Here is a 16,564-nt window from a genome sequence, read left to right on the forward strand (position 1 = left end):
GAACTTGACTGTGGAGCAGGTGCTAATCTATTAGGTTATCTCCCCTTCTCTCCTATACATGAGTTTTATCTCTTCCTTGTTGCCAGTTGTAACACTCAGTATTAAAGATAAGAAACGAACAGGAAGTTCCTGTATTTTCATAAAAAATAACTTCAAGGGAGATAACTTAGTCAAAATAAATTTAGCATATATAAACTCAACATACTGATGACCTATTTGGTTATAGCCATTACTATTATTTGTTTCACTTTGATTTCATTAAAAAACATCAATAGTGATATTTTTTTTTAATTACATTTTCACCCCAAACAAGGCACATTACCACTTTGGTATAGGGGGCTACTATCAGGGGCAACTGGGGTACTATGTAGGGATTTGGGCAGCAAGATGTCGGTTCATGTTGCACTTGAACTTCTGCACGTCAGTACAGTTGGGGAAGCAGGGACCTGGAATGGAATTCCAAAGTCTAGCGGTTCTGGGGAAGAAACTACTGGAGTAGAAAGATCTTTTACATCTAGGGATCTCTACTGCGTGGGGGTGGGATTTAGCAGCCTGTCGGGTTTGTCGAGGGTGTTCACGTCGTGGAGGCACAAGTGCTTGCAGTTCGTCAGAGCATTCACCATTAAAATACTTGTAGAACAGGCAGAGGGATGCAACGTTTCGTCGATGGGACAGAGGCTGAAGCTTAGTTCATGGCCTATCAGATTTGTGACTCTCTTTTGAACCTGATATATATGATTCCTTCATTTAATCACATATATTAATATACGAAGATATAATTTTATGTGTAAATTTTCAGTATTTGCTTCCACAGTGCATATAAGTAGAGTTAGTAAGTTATGAAAATATATATGGCAATTAAGCTACACAGAATATTCCACATTTCATTCTTGTGAGAATTCGTCGGGCTCAACTATAAGCCTGACGAATTTTCACAAGAATGAACTGCGGAATATTCTGTGCAGCTTAATTGCAATATATATATATTTTCATAACTTACTACTATCTTTATATATATATATATATATATATATATATATGTATATGTAGGGACGGTGAAAGTTCTTTGTTTTGTTTTTTTTAAACAAAAATAGATCATTTTCCAGAATAGTCAACAAAACAAAAAGGGGGTGAAAAAATAATTACACAAGAAATAAGAAATAAAGTCAAGTCAGAACGAAAATCAAAATGGTGGTCTCATTCGAGCTATAGTCAAGCCTCAATAATCGCTCAAATATCGAAAATTAAACAAAATACTGGTAGAACATTATATTTTTGCATGATTGGTAATATTTATTGCATGTGTTTCTATCAATATTTGTTTAATCTTTCAGCTAGCAATCATTTCTGTCTCGGTAACCTTTATTTTTCGACTGACTTTTGGCCTTGATAAGTGGTGCTATTGTAAAAAGCAAAAAATAACATTTTTTTTAGTCTTTTGTATAACTTGACCTGTATAACTTCCGGTCCATTAACAAATCCTTTAAGCATTGGCATAAGATTATTAATATTAATAACAATCATGATACACAACAAACTCACTTCTATGCATGTTTGGTTGGTTGTTTTTGTTTTATGGCATATCAACCCTTTTCAGATTATTTAATGCCAAATCCAGTGATTTTGGAGAAAAGTTTTTTAATAGAATATATTTGTTTCTTTCAAGTCGGTTTCTATTTAACCCATAGTTGGGACTCTAACAGGTACTACCACTCCGAGTTAGAGTGGACCTGGGAGCAATGGCAATTAAAGGGTGGCTCCACACTCCCCAAAGCCCACAAGCTGGGGCCTCAGCACTGGATATAGTTTAAGGTCATATCGAGGACCTTCTATCCATGTTGAAGTGAAATGCATTTTAACTTCAGTCAACGAATCCCACAATTAAGTTCTACATCTATGCGTACGTCTATAAATTCTCAGCCAAAGAATTACAGCCACTTATGTCAGAAAAGGAGGTGAGCTGATAAAAATAAGACACCTTTAAAAAAATTGATGATTCCAGACTTTTAAGAAAACTGTGCACTCCAAACTCTTTCAAAATAAATTACCTTTCTCCACTCATGAAATAATTACCCACTTGTAACACTTGCTGATTTCAGACTTTTTTTTTTTTTTTTAAATACCCATTCTAGATTTAAAAAAAAAAAAATAGTGCCTATTCTGGACTGTTAAAAAAAAAAAAAATTAGTGCCTAGTCTAGACTCTTTAAAAAAAATATAGTGCCCACTCTGGATTCTTTAAAAAAAAAAAAAAAATAGTGCCCACTCTGGATTCTTTAAAAAAAAAAAAAATAGTGCCCACTCTGAATTTAAAAAAAATAATAATAATAGTGCCCACTCTGGATTTTAAAAAAAAAAAATAGTGCCCACTCTGGATTCTTTAAAAAAAAAAAATAGTGCCTACTCTGGATTCTTTAAAAAAAAAAAAATAGTGCCCACTCTGGATTTAAAAAAAAAAAAAGTGCTACTCTAGATTCTTAAAAGAAAATGGCCAATTCCGTGTAACATGGTAGTTACATTTTAACACAGACCCGACGTTGTGCACAAAAGTCTTGCAAATGAACAAAAGAAAGAAATTCGACTCAGCGTTTTTTTTCTGTTTGTTTTTTTTTGTAACAAGAGGCATTTATTCATGGTATTTTCTAAATTATGTCTGCATCTTGGTTTTACAAATCTCTTCATGTCTTTAATAACATGTCGTCAACAAAACTCTGCCACGTCGAACACGTGCTTTTTCTCCTCCCGTGTCAACACATCTGCTCAAGTCCAATCATCTCCACACAAGTTTTTGCAAATCTCTCTCACATGGTTTGCCTCAATGTCATTTTCCATGTGGTTCTAAATCTTTACTTTCTTTCCATTGATATTTTTGTCCGAAGTTTGGATTGCATCATGTTTTAAAAGTTCCTCTTGCACTCACACGTACTTCCAAGTCGCTATCGCCACCTATATCGTTCGGAATTTTTCTCTGCTTTTCTTTTCCGTGTCTTCTTTTGCTGTGATGTTTGCTGCAGCCTAGCCGTTTGCATTTGCGCGAGCCTTTTCTAGTCTCACACAAAAACGCGTTCACATTTCAAGCTATATTACTTGTCATATACATACGCGCACGCAAACATACGCACCCACGTCCACACATTCACGTTTGCGTATATACACTCACATTCACGTGTATATGCACACACGCTAACATACACACATGTACTCACACACGCGCACACGTAAGCACGCATGGACAACGTCACTTCCCCTTTCAAAGGAAATCCACACATGCGCAAAAGACCACCGGAAACACCTATAAAAGAAAGAGCAATAAGCGGCTTCTTCCTTTTTTAGGACCAGCTTCCGAGCTGGTCGGTCTACGGACCGACCGCATGCCTCACACCACTTGCTACTATGTGGGACAAAAAGCTAACAGACCGTACGTACACTTTATATGCTTTCTATCTCCATAACCTGGACTGACTTTCTCACTCTATCTCTCCTTTGTTTTGGTCCATCAAAACAGACATGTGCGCGACTCTCTACTGAGTTTAACCCTCTCTTTCTAAAGGCCGGTTTGCCACTTTGCGTTTCTCTATTGCATTCCCCCTTTCCTTCCACGCGCGTAGTCGTCAATGGCTGAATGAACACGTGTACACCCAAGACTTTCATTTCTCAACAGAAAATAAACGACATGTTTATTTTATTCCAGCATTTGTGTTCTTTGTTTCCTTCATTCGATTCGTTTCATTATTTTTTCTTGTAGCGAGTTTAGGGTATTTATATCCTAGTCTTCTACACATATGTGCCATACCGTTGCTGCTCCATACTCTTTAAATGAGTAAAGCTCTTCAGCAATATCACCAAAGAATACACGTTAGCAGCTCTGTTACATCCAGACTCTTAAAAAAAAATTGCCCACACCAGACCAAATTTTTTTCCGAATTGTCTGACTGGATTTTTAAAAAAATTGTCCACTACAAATTCTTTTTAAAAAAAATTGCCCTTCTTAGATTCTTTTTAAAAAAATTACCCACACACAATTTTTTAAAAAACATTACCCACTCCGGATTCTTTAGCAAAAAATTTCCCACACCAGATTCTATAAAAAGAAATTACCCACTCCAGATTCTTTAAATGATAATTGCCCACTCTGAATTCTTAAAAAAAATTGTCCACTCCAGATTCTTTTAAAAGAATTACTAACTCCGGATGATTTTTAAAAATTGCCCTTCAAGATTCTTTCAAAAAAAATTACCTCCTCGAGATTCTTTAAAAAAAATTGCCTCCTCGAGATTCTTTAAAAAAAAATTACCCTGTCGAGATTCTTTCAAAACATTGCCGACATTAGATTCTTTAAAAAAAATTGCCCACATCAAATACTTTTAAACGAATTGCCCACTCCGGATCCTTTAAAAAAAAATTTGCCACTCCTTAGTATTTAAAAAATTGCTACTCCAGATTCTTTTTTTAAAAAATCGCCCACTCTTAATTCTTTACAAAAAAAATAGCCTACTCCAGATTCTTAAGAAAAAAAAAAAAAAAAAAAAAAATTGCCTACTCCAGATGCTTAAAAAAAGATTACTTACTTTAGATTCTTTAAAAAAGAAAAAAAAATTACTAACTTATGATTCCTTCAAAAATGAGCCACCTTGCAACTTTTCACCTTTATATATTTATGTATATATATATATAATATATATATATATATATATATATATATATATATATATATATATATATATAAAGTTTCATGAAAAACATGCCATTCACGAGACTGGAGTCACTTTAAAAGAAAAATCTCAACATTTGTAGTTTCAAGATATAATTTGCATATGAGAGAAGTGGGTGCAATAAGGACGAGTTGTAGAGGCAATCGAGTCAAGTGCTTGGCTACGAAGTGAACACATCAAAGTTAAAAAGTCATGCTAATAACATGAATGTCGTAGGAGTGCTGTCTATTTTGATTTAGATTACAATACTCTTTTTTAAGCCAAGGCTGCTGCAAAGAAGGTGGGCTCCCTCTACCATGCTAGAAAATTACTTACGCCTGAAAGTATCCTGTACCTCTATAAGGCCACCATTCGCCCATGTATGGAGTATTGTTGTCATATTTGGGCTTGTGCATCTGCTGCTTGTCTCTCACTCCTGGACAGTGTTCAAAAGAGTCGCCAACTTAATAGGTCCTGAACTGTTATCTAGGCTTCAGCCTCTGTCCTATTGACAAAATGTTGCATTCCTCTGCCTGTTCTACAAATACTTTAATGGTGAATGCTCTGACGAACTGCAAGCGCTTGTACCTCCTCGACGTGACTACCCCCGACAAACCCGACAAGCAACTAAGTCCCACCCCTTTACAGTAGAGATCCCTAGGTGTAAGAAAGACTTTTACCCCAGAACTGCAAGTCTTTGGAACTCGCTTCCGGGATTCTGCTTTCCCAACTGTACTGACATGCAGAAGTTCAAGTGAACAAACATCTTGCTACTCATCTCCCTTCATAATGCCCCGCAAATTATGTCCCCGATAGTAGCCCCCTACTCCAAAGTGGCACTGTGCTTTGTTTGGGGTGAAAGTTGAATAAAAAAAAAAATTAAAAAAAATTCTGCCCCCCTCCGTTGCTGACGTCACACGCTATTTCTGACACACATGTAACTCTGACATTTCAATTCATACAGTCGGATTTTTCAGTATGAACCATAGCCATAGTGTCCCTTTTTCTCTGATTGGCTGCTGCCAGTGGACACTGACTGTCCCATCTCTCGCTGACATCATGCCAATTCATCGTCATGTATCTCTGAGATACGTGCAAATCTTGATTTCTGTGCCTTGACCTTTTGCGTGTCTCGAATCTAGTCAGCATTACTCTAGTGTCGACTTTTGTCTACATACACATGGCCCATTGATCTGCTTTGTTACAAAAAGGTCAACACAGGTCAAGTGGGCACCGTGTCAACCTGCAATCAATTTGAATACATAACTGAGCAAACGATAAATAATAGCTGATCAATAAAAATCCAAATTATGATTTCCGCAGATCCAGCACAGACATTTTATATCCATGAAAGCAAATGACTTTTCTATATTTATACATTTTGCAGATCTATCAAGCCAAAGGTTTTGCTAGTGCACCAAACCAAAGGTTTTGCTAGTGTATCAAACCAAAGATTTTGCTGATCTAACAATCTTTCAATATTTCCAAAATATAATTTAGCAGTATTCCTTCAAATTTTTCTGAATACTATTCAAAAGGATCCCTCAAGCTTTTCTGTATATGATTTAGAAGTATCCTCTGAGCTTTTTCCAATGCACTTCAGCAAGATTCTTTCAAGCTTTTCCAAATGCAGTTCAAGAGTATCCTCCAAACATTTGTGAATGTACTTCAACAGGGTTCCAATACAACTGTATTCCTCCATATATTTTCCAAATGCAATTTAGCGAGATTCCTCCAAGCTATTCCAAATGCAGTTTAGCAGGATTCCCCCAAGCATTTCTGAATGCAATTCAACTGGATTTCTCTAAGCCTTTCCAAATGCAGTTTAAGAGCATCCCGTAAGCTTTTTGCATTTGTGAAATACAATACTGCAGGGCTGCTTCTGGGCTGACTACAATGTGTTTTTTTTTTTTTTGTAAGTTCAGTGTTAACCAAATTTTTCCGAGCCACTTACATAAATAATCAAATAATGACCGTTTAAGCAATCTTTTTCAATTCATTATTCAATGTATTATTCAATACATTATTGCATCATCATCATCATCATCATCATCATCATCGGTCTGTTTTACATGTTAATCATGTGTTGGACGGTAACACATGCCAAACAAAGCAAAAAAAATCCACAGAATTTTAGTAGCATATTAGATCGACAGGGATCCAGACATTTGTACAACCTGTAATTTCCAAACTAACCTAACTCTGGCCAAGTCTTTATCCCTCTTCCTCAAGTCCATCTTTATCACTTAAATAATCAAATGATGACCATTTAAGCCATCTTTTTCAATCCTCTCAAAGGTGTTGCTAATCGCCAACTGAGAATCTCATTAACTTGTTTTATCCTTGAATGGTTTTGAGTAGGTGCTCGACTGAGCTCCAATCTCTGCCCGTACACACCTGTAAACCTTACACAGCAAAAACTCATCTTTCTACGACCGTTATAAATATTTTCCTTTATTCTTCTGCATCTAAAACTAACCTGAACTTTCATGAACGAAATTTCTTTCCTAACCAACACAAAATCACACGGCTGCTTCCTAGCTGTACACAACATATTTAAAGTCCAATATAGACAAATGTTTGTTGAGCTGTCGAATAAAATAATCATGTTCTGACCAATTTAACCATCATTCCAAATCTTATTAAGGTACTGTTCATTGTTTGTTGAGAATCTCATTAACTTTTATTCTTGAGTGGTTTTGGAGCCTTATTAAGTGGTGACTCATTAGTAAGAGATAAGAGTCCTAAAAACTACCACATGGCACTATTTCAAAATACATTATTGCATGATGATGATCATCATCATGATGATGATCATCATCTTTGGTTTCGGGCCTGTTTTATATGCAGACTAAGCGTTGGACGGCAACACATGCCCAACAAATCAAAAAATTCACAGAATTTTAGTAGCATACTAGAACAGCAGGGATCCAGACGTTTATACAACCTGTGATTTCGACACTAACCTATCTCTGGCCAGGTCTTTATTTATCCCTCTTCCTCTTAAGTCCATTTTTATCAAAATGATGAAATTCTTAATCACACATGATTTATTTAAATTTTTTTTAAATTTTGTAATTTTTATTATTTTTTTTATTTTATTTTTATTTTTTATTTAATTTTCTATTTTCATTATTTTTTGTTTAATTTGATTTTTATATATAATCCTTAATTTAAGATTTTTAATTATATTTTTTGTGGGGGTAATTTTTATTATTATTTTTTAATTTAATTTTTATTTTCATTATTTTTTGTTAATTTGATTTTATATATAATTTAAGAATTATATATAAAAATCAAATAAAAAAAAATAATGAAAATAAAAAATTAAATTAAAAAATAATAATTTAAGTGTTTGAATTTATTTTTTGTGGGGGCCCTTTTATTATTATTTTTTAAATTTTATTTTTTATTTTTATTTAATTTATTATTCAATTTTATTTAGGGGGCGCTTTTTATTAACATTTTGTGCATATATTTATCGTTGCCCGGGTGTTTGGAGATGTATGTTGAGCAAAATAAAAAAGTGGTCAAGTTTTTTAATTTGACCCCTATTATGGCCCCCTTAAAATTTATTGTTTTGGGCTCAAATCAAGTTATTAAGTTAGATCCATGTCCAAGGAACCTATATCTAAAATTTCAAGTGTTTAGACCCAAAATTGTCGGAGTAGTTTGGTAGACTTTTCAAATCTCAGTACCCTGTATATCAAATTTCGAGTCTGTAGACTTAAAATTGACAGAGTTATTGTGTAGGGAAATGTACACACACAGACACACAGACACGTTCACTTTTATAGATATACTAGCATGGGTGCCCGGCGTTGCCCGGGTGTTTGGAGGTGTATGCTGAGCAAAAAACAAAACAAAAAAAAACGGCCGATTTGTTTAACTTTGACCCCTATTATGACCCCTTAAAATTTATTGTTCTGGGCTCAAATCAAGTTATTAAGTTAGATCCATGTCCAAGGAACCGATATCTAAAATTTCAAGTGTTTAGACCAAAAATTGTCGGAGTAGTTTGATAGAGTTCTCAAAGGTCAAATCGTTGAACTTATAACCCTTAACAGCCAAATTTCTGGCCGAAAACCGATCACATCGATTTTCCCAAATCTCAGTACCCTGTATATCAAATTTCGAGTCTGTAGACTTAAAATAAATAGAGTTATTGCGAAGGAAAATGTACATAGACATACACACAGACAGACAGACACGATCACTTTTATATATAGATAGATTCAGAAATTTTATTATATTTGAATTCATTTACATTTAAATCATCTATCATTCATTAAAAATTTAGTCTACATCCGTTTATATATTTCCCAGAACCTCGCGTAGCAATAAAACAAAATTTAATGCATTGTATTTTTTATGTTTCACATGCTGACATTTTTTGACAGATTAAACAGACAACACGCTATGCAACATACAAATATCTGTGCGTGAGGTCGCCGAGCTAATCAAGAACCTTGATTCCAGTAAAGCAACTGGCCCTGACGGCATTCCAATTATAGTGTTGAAAAAGCTTCAACCAGAACTTGCCCCCATACTTACAAAACTGTTTAAGCGTTGCCTTAAGAAGTGCTTTCCAACAACCTGGAAAACCTCATCAATATGCCTTGTATTTAAAAATTCAGGTGAAAAGTCATCTCTCTCTCAGTACAGACCAATAAGTCTCCTGTGTGTCATGTGTAAGTTGTTGGAATCCATATTAAATAAAGAAGTAGTCAACCACCTCAACAGAAACAACCTTCTTAGTGACATGCAATATGGTTTCCACTCTGCAAGATCTACAGCAGATGTGCTAACGGTTATATCACATAAGATTAGTGAATCTCTTGACAAAGGTTTCCTTTCTAGGGCAATTGATCTTGACATATCAAAGGCCTTCGATAAGGTATGGCATAAGGGTCTACTTCACAAGATTTCCAGCTACGGTATTACTGGAAATGTTTTCTCAATTATTAAATCATTTCTCTCTGATAGGCTCATAAGAGTAGTGGTTGATTGGGCAGAAATCAGAGGCCCACAGTATTAATGCTGAAGTCCCCCAGGGGTCCATCCTGGGCCCAACTCTCTTCCTGATCTACATCAATGATCTCCCAAAACACATACTTAAATCATTTGTTGACATCTATGCTGATGACATGACCATCTATGGCAACACATCAAAGGCCGTAAATGACAAAGTTCTCTCTAATTCTCTCTCCTCTGATCTTGAGCGTGTGGTACAATGGGGGAAGAGGTGGCTGGTCACTTTTAATGCATCCAAAACCAAGCTTCTATCTTTACATCATCAACGCTCTGATCCCCATCTGGCATCAATTGAAATGGATGGCTCTCGTCTTGGGGAGGCTCCATGTTTTGACAAGCTTCTGGGTTTGACCTTTACTCCTGATCTGAAATGGAACACGTACATAAAATCTGTTGCCAGGGACGCTGGGAAAATGGTGGGATCCTTCTACCGCTCCAGAAGATATCTCACTACTGATGCAATTCTCTATCTGTATAAAAGCCAAGTACGTCCAAGGATGGAGTACTGCTGCTACATCTGGGCAGGAGCTGTTAAAAACAGCCTATCCTGCCTTGACAGACTGCAAAATAGACTTTGTGGTTTGGTGGGGATGCCCTTTTCTCTTCTCTACAACCTCTCTCCCACAGAAGAGATGTTGCGAGCCTGTCTTTGGTTTATCATTATTTCCATGGCAAGTGCTTGTCTTAGCTCCAATCTCTCGTCCCCCCCCCTCACCAATCTTTCACAAGAAACACCCGTCTGGCTGAAACTACTGTCAATAATTTTCCCCACTCTTTATCTGTGCCTAAATATAAATGTAGATTCCATGAGCAGAGCTTCTTTCTCAAAAGTGCACGATTGTGGAACTCTCTTCCGTTCGCCTGTTTCCCACCTGACTACAACTTGGATGTCTTCAAATCCAACATAAACAAATTCCTGACAAACCGCCCCCTTAAGTAAGACACTCTATCAAATCTCCAATACTAATGATTACTACAATACTATCTCATTGATTACTGTACACGCAATAACCCTTATCCCTGAGTGGCCTCCGGGCCTTGATAAGTGGTGACCCCAATGTAAAAAAAAAAAAAAAAAAAAAGATTTTAGAAATTGATTTCTAAACTATATCTCTGACCATGTCATTATTTATCCCTCTTTCTCTAAAATCCATCATTATCATTTCTTCCCATGTTTTTCTTGGCCTTCTCCTGCCAAGTGACCCTGTTATCTCAACTGTTCTAACTGGCAGGTTCTAATGTCGTTTCATTGAAGGTGATATTGCCAGAGCGGCCAGTAGAGGATTGCATCAGGAGTTGAATACTTTGTTTTGTTGACTATTGTAAAAATGTACAAGTACCCTTCATATTGTTAGTAAATTCTGTTTTTGTGTGATTCTTATTGTATTTTGGTTTTGGCACTTTTCAAAGACTTTTCTTCTTTTCCAGGGTATTGTCTGCAAGTTGATGGAAGGAGACGATTTCGGCAAACTAGCACTTGTCAATGATGCTCCCAGGTTAGGAAACACATTTTACCATTTTTTTTTCATATTCTTCCAGCTATTCCTAAACAAGCCCAACTTTGAAAATTCTACAAGTGGTAGATACTGGATTTGAGGACATGAAGTTATTTTTACGAGAGCGAGGAGATTATTTGAGATTATCTATCTATCTATGTATCTATCTATCTATGTATCTATCTACCTATCTATCTATGTATCTATCTACCTATCTATCTATGTATCTATCTACCTATCTATCTATGTATCTAACTATCTATCTATCTATCTATCTATCTAACTATCTATGTATCTATCTATCTATGTATCTATCTAACTATCTATCTATCTATCTATCTATCTACCTATCTATGTATCTATGTATCTATCTATGTATCTATCTATGTATCTATCTATCTATCTATCTAACTATCTATCTATCTATCTATCTATGTATCTATCTATCTATCTATCTAACTATCTATCTATGTATCTATCTATCTATGTATCTATCTATGTATCTATGTATCTATCTATCTATCTATCTATGTATATATCTATCTATCTATGTATCTATCTATCTATGTATCTATCTATCTATCTATCTATGTATCTATCTATCTATGTATCTATCTATCTATGTATCTATCTATCTATGTATCCATGTATCTATCTATCTATGTATCTATCTATCTAACTATCTATCTATGTATCTAACTATCTATCTATCTATCTAACTATGTATCTATCTATCTATCTATCTATCTATCTATGTATCTATCTATCTATGTATCTATCTATCTAACTATCTATCTATCTAACTATCTATCTATCGATATATCTATCTATCTATCTATGTATCTATCTATCTATCTATCTATCTATCTAACTATGTATCTATCTATCTATCTATCTAACTATGTATCTATCTATCTATCTATCTATCTAACTATGTAACTATGTATCTATCTATCTATCTATCTAACTATCTATCTATCTATCTATCTATCTAACTATGTAACTATGTATCTATCTATCTAACTATCTATCTATCTATCTATCTATCTATCTATCTATCTATGTATCTATCATAAAGTAAAAGGAACTTTGTGTGTATGTATGTCTCTGTGTGTGAGTTCGTTCCCTATGGATTCGAAAACGGCTGGGCCTATTTTTATGAAATTTCGCATAAAGGTACTTTATGTATCTGGCAGTGTTCTTATATGGGGTTTGTGTCAGAATGTCTTCGATAAGTATCGATAATCGACATAATCCAATGAAAAAAGGAACAGGCAATTCTGACCAAAGGTAACAGCTTATACAGCCTAACATCACAAGCGCATTTAAAAAGATTTATTAACACAAGCTGAAAGGTCCGCCATATAAAATCAGCAGTAGATTCTTTGATATGACAGAGGCACATTTGAAATTACTGTTTCTGTTTGAAGCACAACTGCACCATGACACTTGACGTTTTTATTATAAACTTAAATTCAATAACAAGGGTGCATTCGAAATGAATGTTTCTGTTTAGAGCACAATTAAAGCATGATAATTGATTTTTGCATTTGAAACTTTAATTCAAGCCATTATATATAAAAATAATTGTATAAAACTAAAAGTAGATTTTCTACAGTGCAATGTAGACTATAATGTATAGTGGACTAAGTCACTATGGGGATGCATGTGAAGCTCCCTTCCGGTGCACTGTGATGGATCTCCTACTAGAGCAGGTAATCAATCGATTTGATTGAAAAATGGTTGATTTCACCAATTTCAATGACATGGCCGTGTAAAACATTCGTTGATCATCATTAAATCCCGGACATCGTCGGGTCTCCATGCTAGTATAAACTATATTTCAGAATTATCAATGCCATCCATTAGTTACTGTTACGCTCAGGGCCACATTGTCCAAGAGTGGTAATAACTGTCCGAATCTGACCTGTGGCTTAGAATGTATGAAAATGGACGACTTTTTGAAATTGACTTCCAAATTAACCTATCTCTAATCCGATCTTTATTCATCCCTTTTTTCTTTCAAATCCAGATCAGGCTGTCTGAAGGTATTGGCTTCCTGAGACGAAATGCACCAAACATTTATGCTTTTTGTTTTTCTATTTCTTTTTGAAAAAATCAATCATGTTCCGTAAAACTAAAACAAAAGACAACCCACTTTTTCCTTCCTTTTTTTTTTTTTTCCTTTTACATTTTCACCCCAAACAAGACACATTTCCACTTTGTTGTAGGGGGGCTACTTTCAGGGACATAAGCATCAGGGGTACTGTGTAGGGAGTTGGGTAGCAAGATGTTGGTTCACGTTGCACTTGAACTTTTGCATGTCAGTACAGTCAGGGAAGCAGGGACCCGGAAGGGAATTCCAAAGTCTAGCTGTTCTGAGGAAGAAACTACTGGAGTAAAAAGCTCTCTTGCATCTAGGGATCTCTACTGTGAAGGGGTGGGATTTAGCTGCTTGTCGGGTTTGTCGGGGGTATTTACGTCGAGGGGGCACAAGTGCTTGCAGTTCATCAGAGCATTCACCATTAAAGTACTTGTAGAACAGGCAGAGGGATGCAATATTTCGTCGATGGGACAAAGGCTGAAGTTTAGCTGACACTTCAGGACCTATCAGATTGGTGACTCCCTTTTGAATCTTGTCTAGGAGCGAGAGACTAGTGGCAGATGCACCAGCCCAAATATGACAACAATACTCCATACATGGGCGAATGGTGGCCTTATAGAGGTACATGATACTTTCAGGTGTTAATAGCTTTCTAGCACGGTAGAGAGAACCTACCTTCTTTCCAGTGGTCCTGGCAATGTTCTCAATGTAATTGTTCCAACTCATGTTTCCTGTAAATGTTAGGCCGAGGAGTTTAAAAGATGTACTTTCAAATAAAGAGTCATTCGCCATTTCTATTGGCGGTAAGGAAGGTTTCTTGTAATTATTGAAGGAAATGAGTTTTGTCTTGGCAGCATTGAAGGTGACCATCCATTTTTGTCCCCATTCCACTACGGATTGGAGGTCATCCTCTAGTGTTTCTGCCATTTCTTTAGATATGTGTTCATTTGTTTTCCTGTCATGTCTGTTATAGAGCGTGGTGTCGTCAGCATATATATCTCACAGAAAATTTTTTCAGGGAGGTCATTTATGAATATTAGGAATAACAGAGGTCCAAGGATAGACCCCTGAGGCACTCCCACATTTATATCATATTGTTTAGATGTACGACCGTCAAGGACAACCTGGATTTTTCTCTTATCTAAGAAGGATCTAATTATGTTATGTATTCTTCCAGTGATGCCGTATGATCTAATTTTCTTGAGAAGACCCTCATGCCATACCCTGTCAAAAGCCTTAGATATATCTAGAGCTACTGCTCTACCCTCCCCTGCTTTGTCCAGTGACTGGTATATACGTTCTGAGATTACAGTTAGGATGTCTGCTGTGGAACGGGCTTACCTAAATCCATATTGTTGGTCAGTCAGAAGTTTAGCATCTGTAAGGTGATGGACTAGAGCTTGGTTAATTATGGTCTCAAATATTTTGGTGAAAAGTGGGAGGAAGCTAATGGGGCGATAATTTACTTCTTTCGCCAGAATTTTTGAAAACTGGCACTACAGAAGCAGTTTTCCAGCAGGCAGGAAAGCAAGATTCATTAAGGCATTTGTTGTAAAGTTTGGAGAGAACTGGAGCTACTCCGGCGGCATACTTTTTTAATACCACAGCCGGGATGAGATCAGGTCCACATGCTTTTGCAGTGTCAAGCTTTCTTATGATAGCATGCACCTGAGCAGGGGTGATTTTCAGATCATCTAGTGTTCTGTCTGTTTGCAAAGGAAAGTCAGGGAGGGGGTAGTTAGCAGAGTCCAGTATGGAGTTGGAGGCAAACCGTCTGGCAAGCATGTTAGCCTTCTCAGTTGCAGAGCAAACAACCTCATGATTGTTGGATAGTGGGGGAATTGTTGATTGCCCATTATTTATTACACTGTTGTAGATTTTCCAGAAGTCTCGGGTTCCTAATTTCTGTGCTTCGATGCGTTTTGGGGTGGTTTCAGTAAATTCTCTCTTAACTGTCACTATTTCTTTCTTACGGTTATTTCTGGCTTTTATGTACTTCTGTTTGTTTGAACTGGACTTATGTCAGTTAAATTTGCGGTATGCATGCTGCCTTTGCGCTATGGCAGCTGCACAAGTTGAAGTGAACCGTTGGGGAGAGTGGGGTTTGCTAAAGAATTTGCGTGTGGGAAATGTGCTTCAATTGCCGCTTTGAACCATTCAGTGGTCTCATTTGCACAATGTTCAGCAGGAAGTGAAAAGATATTTTGCCATGGAGCGTCCCTGATGAGGTCTCTGATGGCTTCCCAGTCAGCCTTTTTATAATATCTCATTGTTTTGAGTAGTGGCTCTAGAGTTTAGGGCGATTTCAACCATTACCACTGCATGATCGGCGTTCCCAAGAGGGCTGTGAGCATTCATTACACAGTCATCGGGAACTGTGGTCAGAAACAGATCTAGAAGTGATTCTTCCCATTTCCCCTTTTTCTTTCTATCTCCCCCACTTTCTGACTGGTTTCCCAACTTACAATGTACCAAACATTAATGCTGTCACGCCTTTTGTTTTTTCTACTTGTTTTTGCGAAACTTAATTATGTTCTGAAAAACCAAAAAAACAAAAAGCAACACCTTTCCATCCCCTTTTCCTTCTTCTCATTTCGCCTTTTCTTTTTTCTATCTCTCCCACTGGTTTCCAAACTTAAACTGTACCAAACATTAATACTGTAACAGTTTTCCCTTCCCCATTGCAAAACTCATTCATGTTCTGCAGGGCAGGGAACAAAAATGATAAAAACCACAATAAAACAACCAAACCTTACACTACAAACTAGCACTTAAAGATACAAAGAACTTGAAGAATAAAAACCTTCTACAAAATAACTGGATGCAACATGGTTACTATTTCTAAAATAACTGGATTCGGCATTAAATAACCTGAAAAGGGTTGATATGTCGTAAAACCAAACAATCAAACCAAATTATTTAAGACAAGTGCTATAATCTGAATACCCATTGCTTTTTAAATGGTTGACATTGGCCTAAAACTAAACAACCAAACCGAACTTTACAAATAACTAAAGTTATAAAGAACTTGAAGCATAAAAACTGTTTCCAAAATAACTGGAGACGGCATTAAATAACCCGAAAAAGGGTTGATATGCCGTAAAACAAATCAAACTATATTTTCCTTGGCCTTTTCCTATCAACTGATCCTGCTACTTCAACTGTACTACATCTAATAATCACAGCGTTCTCAACCATTCTTTCAGTGCAGCCATATCAATAAAGTCTTGTTCTACACGC

General features: G+C 36.2%; 1 protein-coding gene across 5 annotated transcripts in view; it reads left to right on the plus strand.

Annotated features, from left to right (window-relative positions):
- Positions 1-16,564, plus strand: part of LOC145247430 (rap guanine nucleotide exchange factor 4-like) — a 1,873,173-nt gene that overhangs the window by 1,784,239 nt on the left and 72,370 nt on the right. For all 5 annotated transcript variants that reach the window (XM_080109188.1, XM_080109190.1, XM_080109189.1 and 2 more), the window contains one exon: positions 11,153-11,220. In XM_080109188.1, coding sequence (XP_079965314.1) covers positions 11,153-11,220 — 68 coding nt within the window. The remainder of the gene's footprint in view (positions 1-11,152; positions 11,221-16,564) is intronic.

This window comes from Euprymna scolopes, chromosome 25, assembly GCF_053919585.1.
Source record: "Euprymna scolopes isolate OS-2025 chromosome 25, ASM5391958v1, whole genome shotgun sequence".
In the NCBI taxonomy this organism is placed as follows: Eukaryota; Metazoa; Mollusca; class Cephalopoda; order Sepiida; family Sepiolidae; genus Euprymna; species Euprymna scolopes.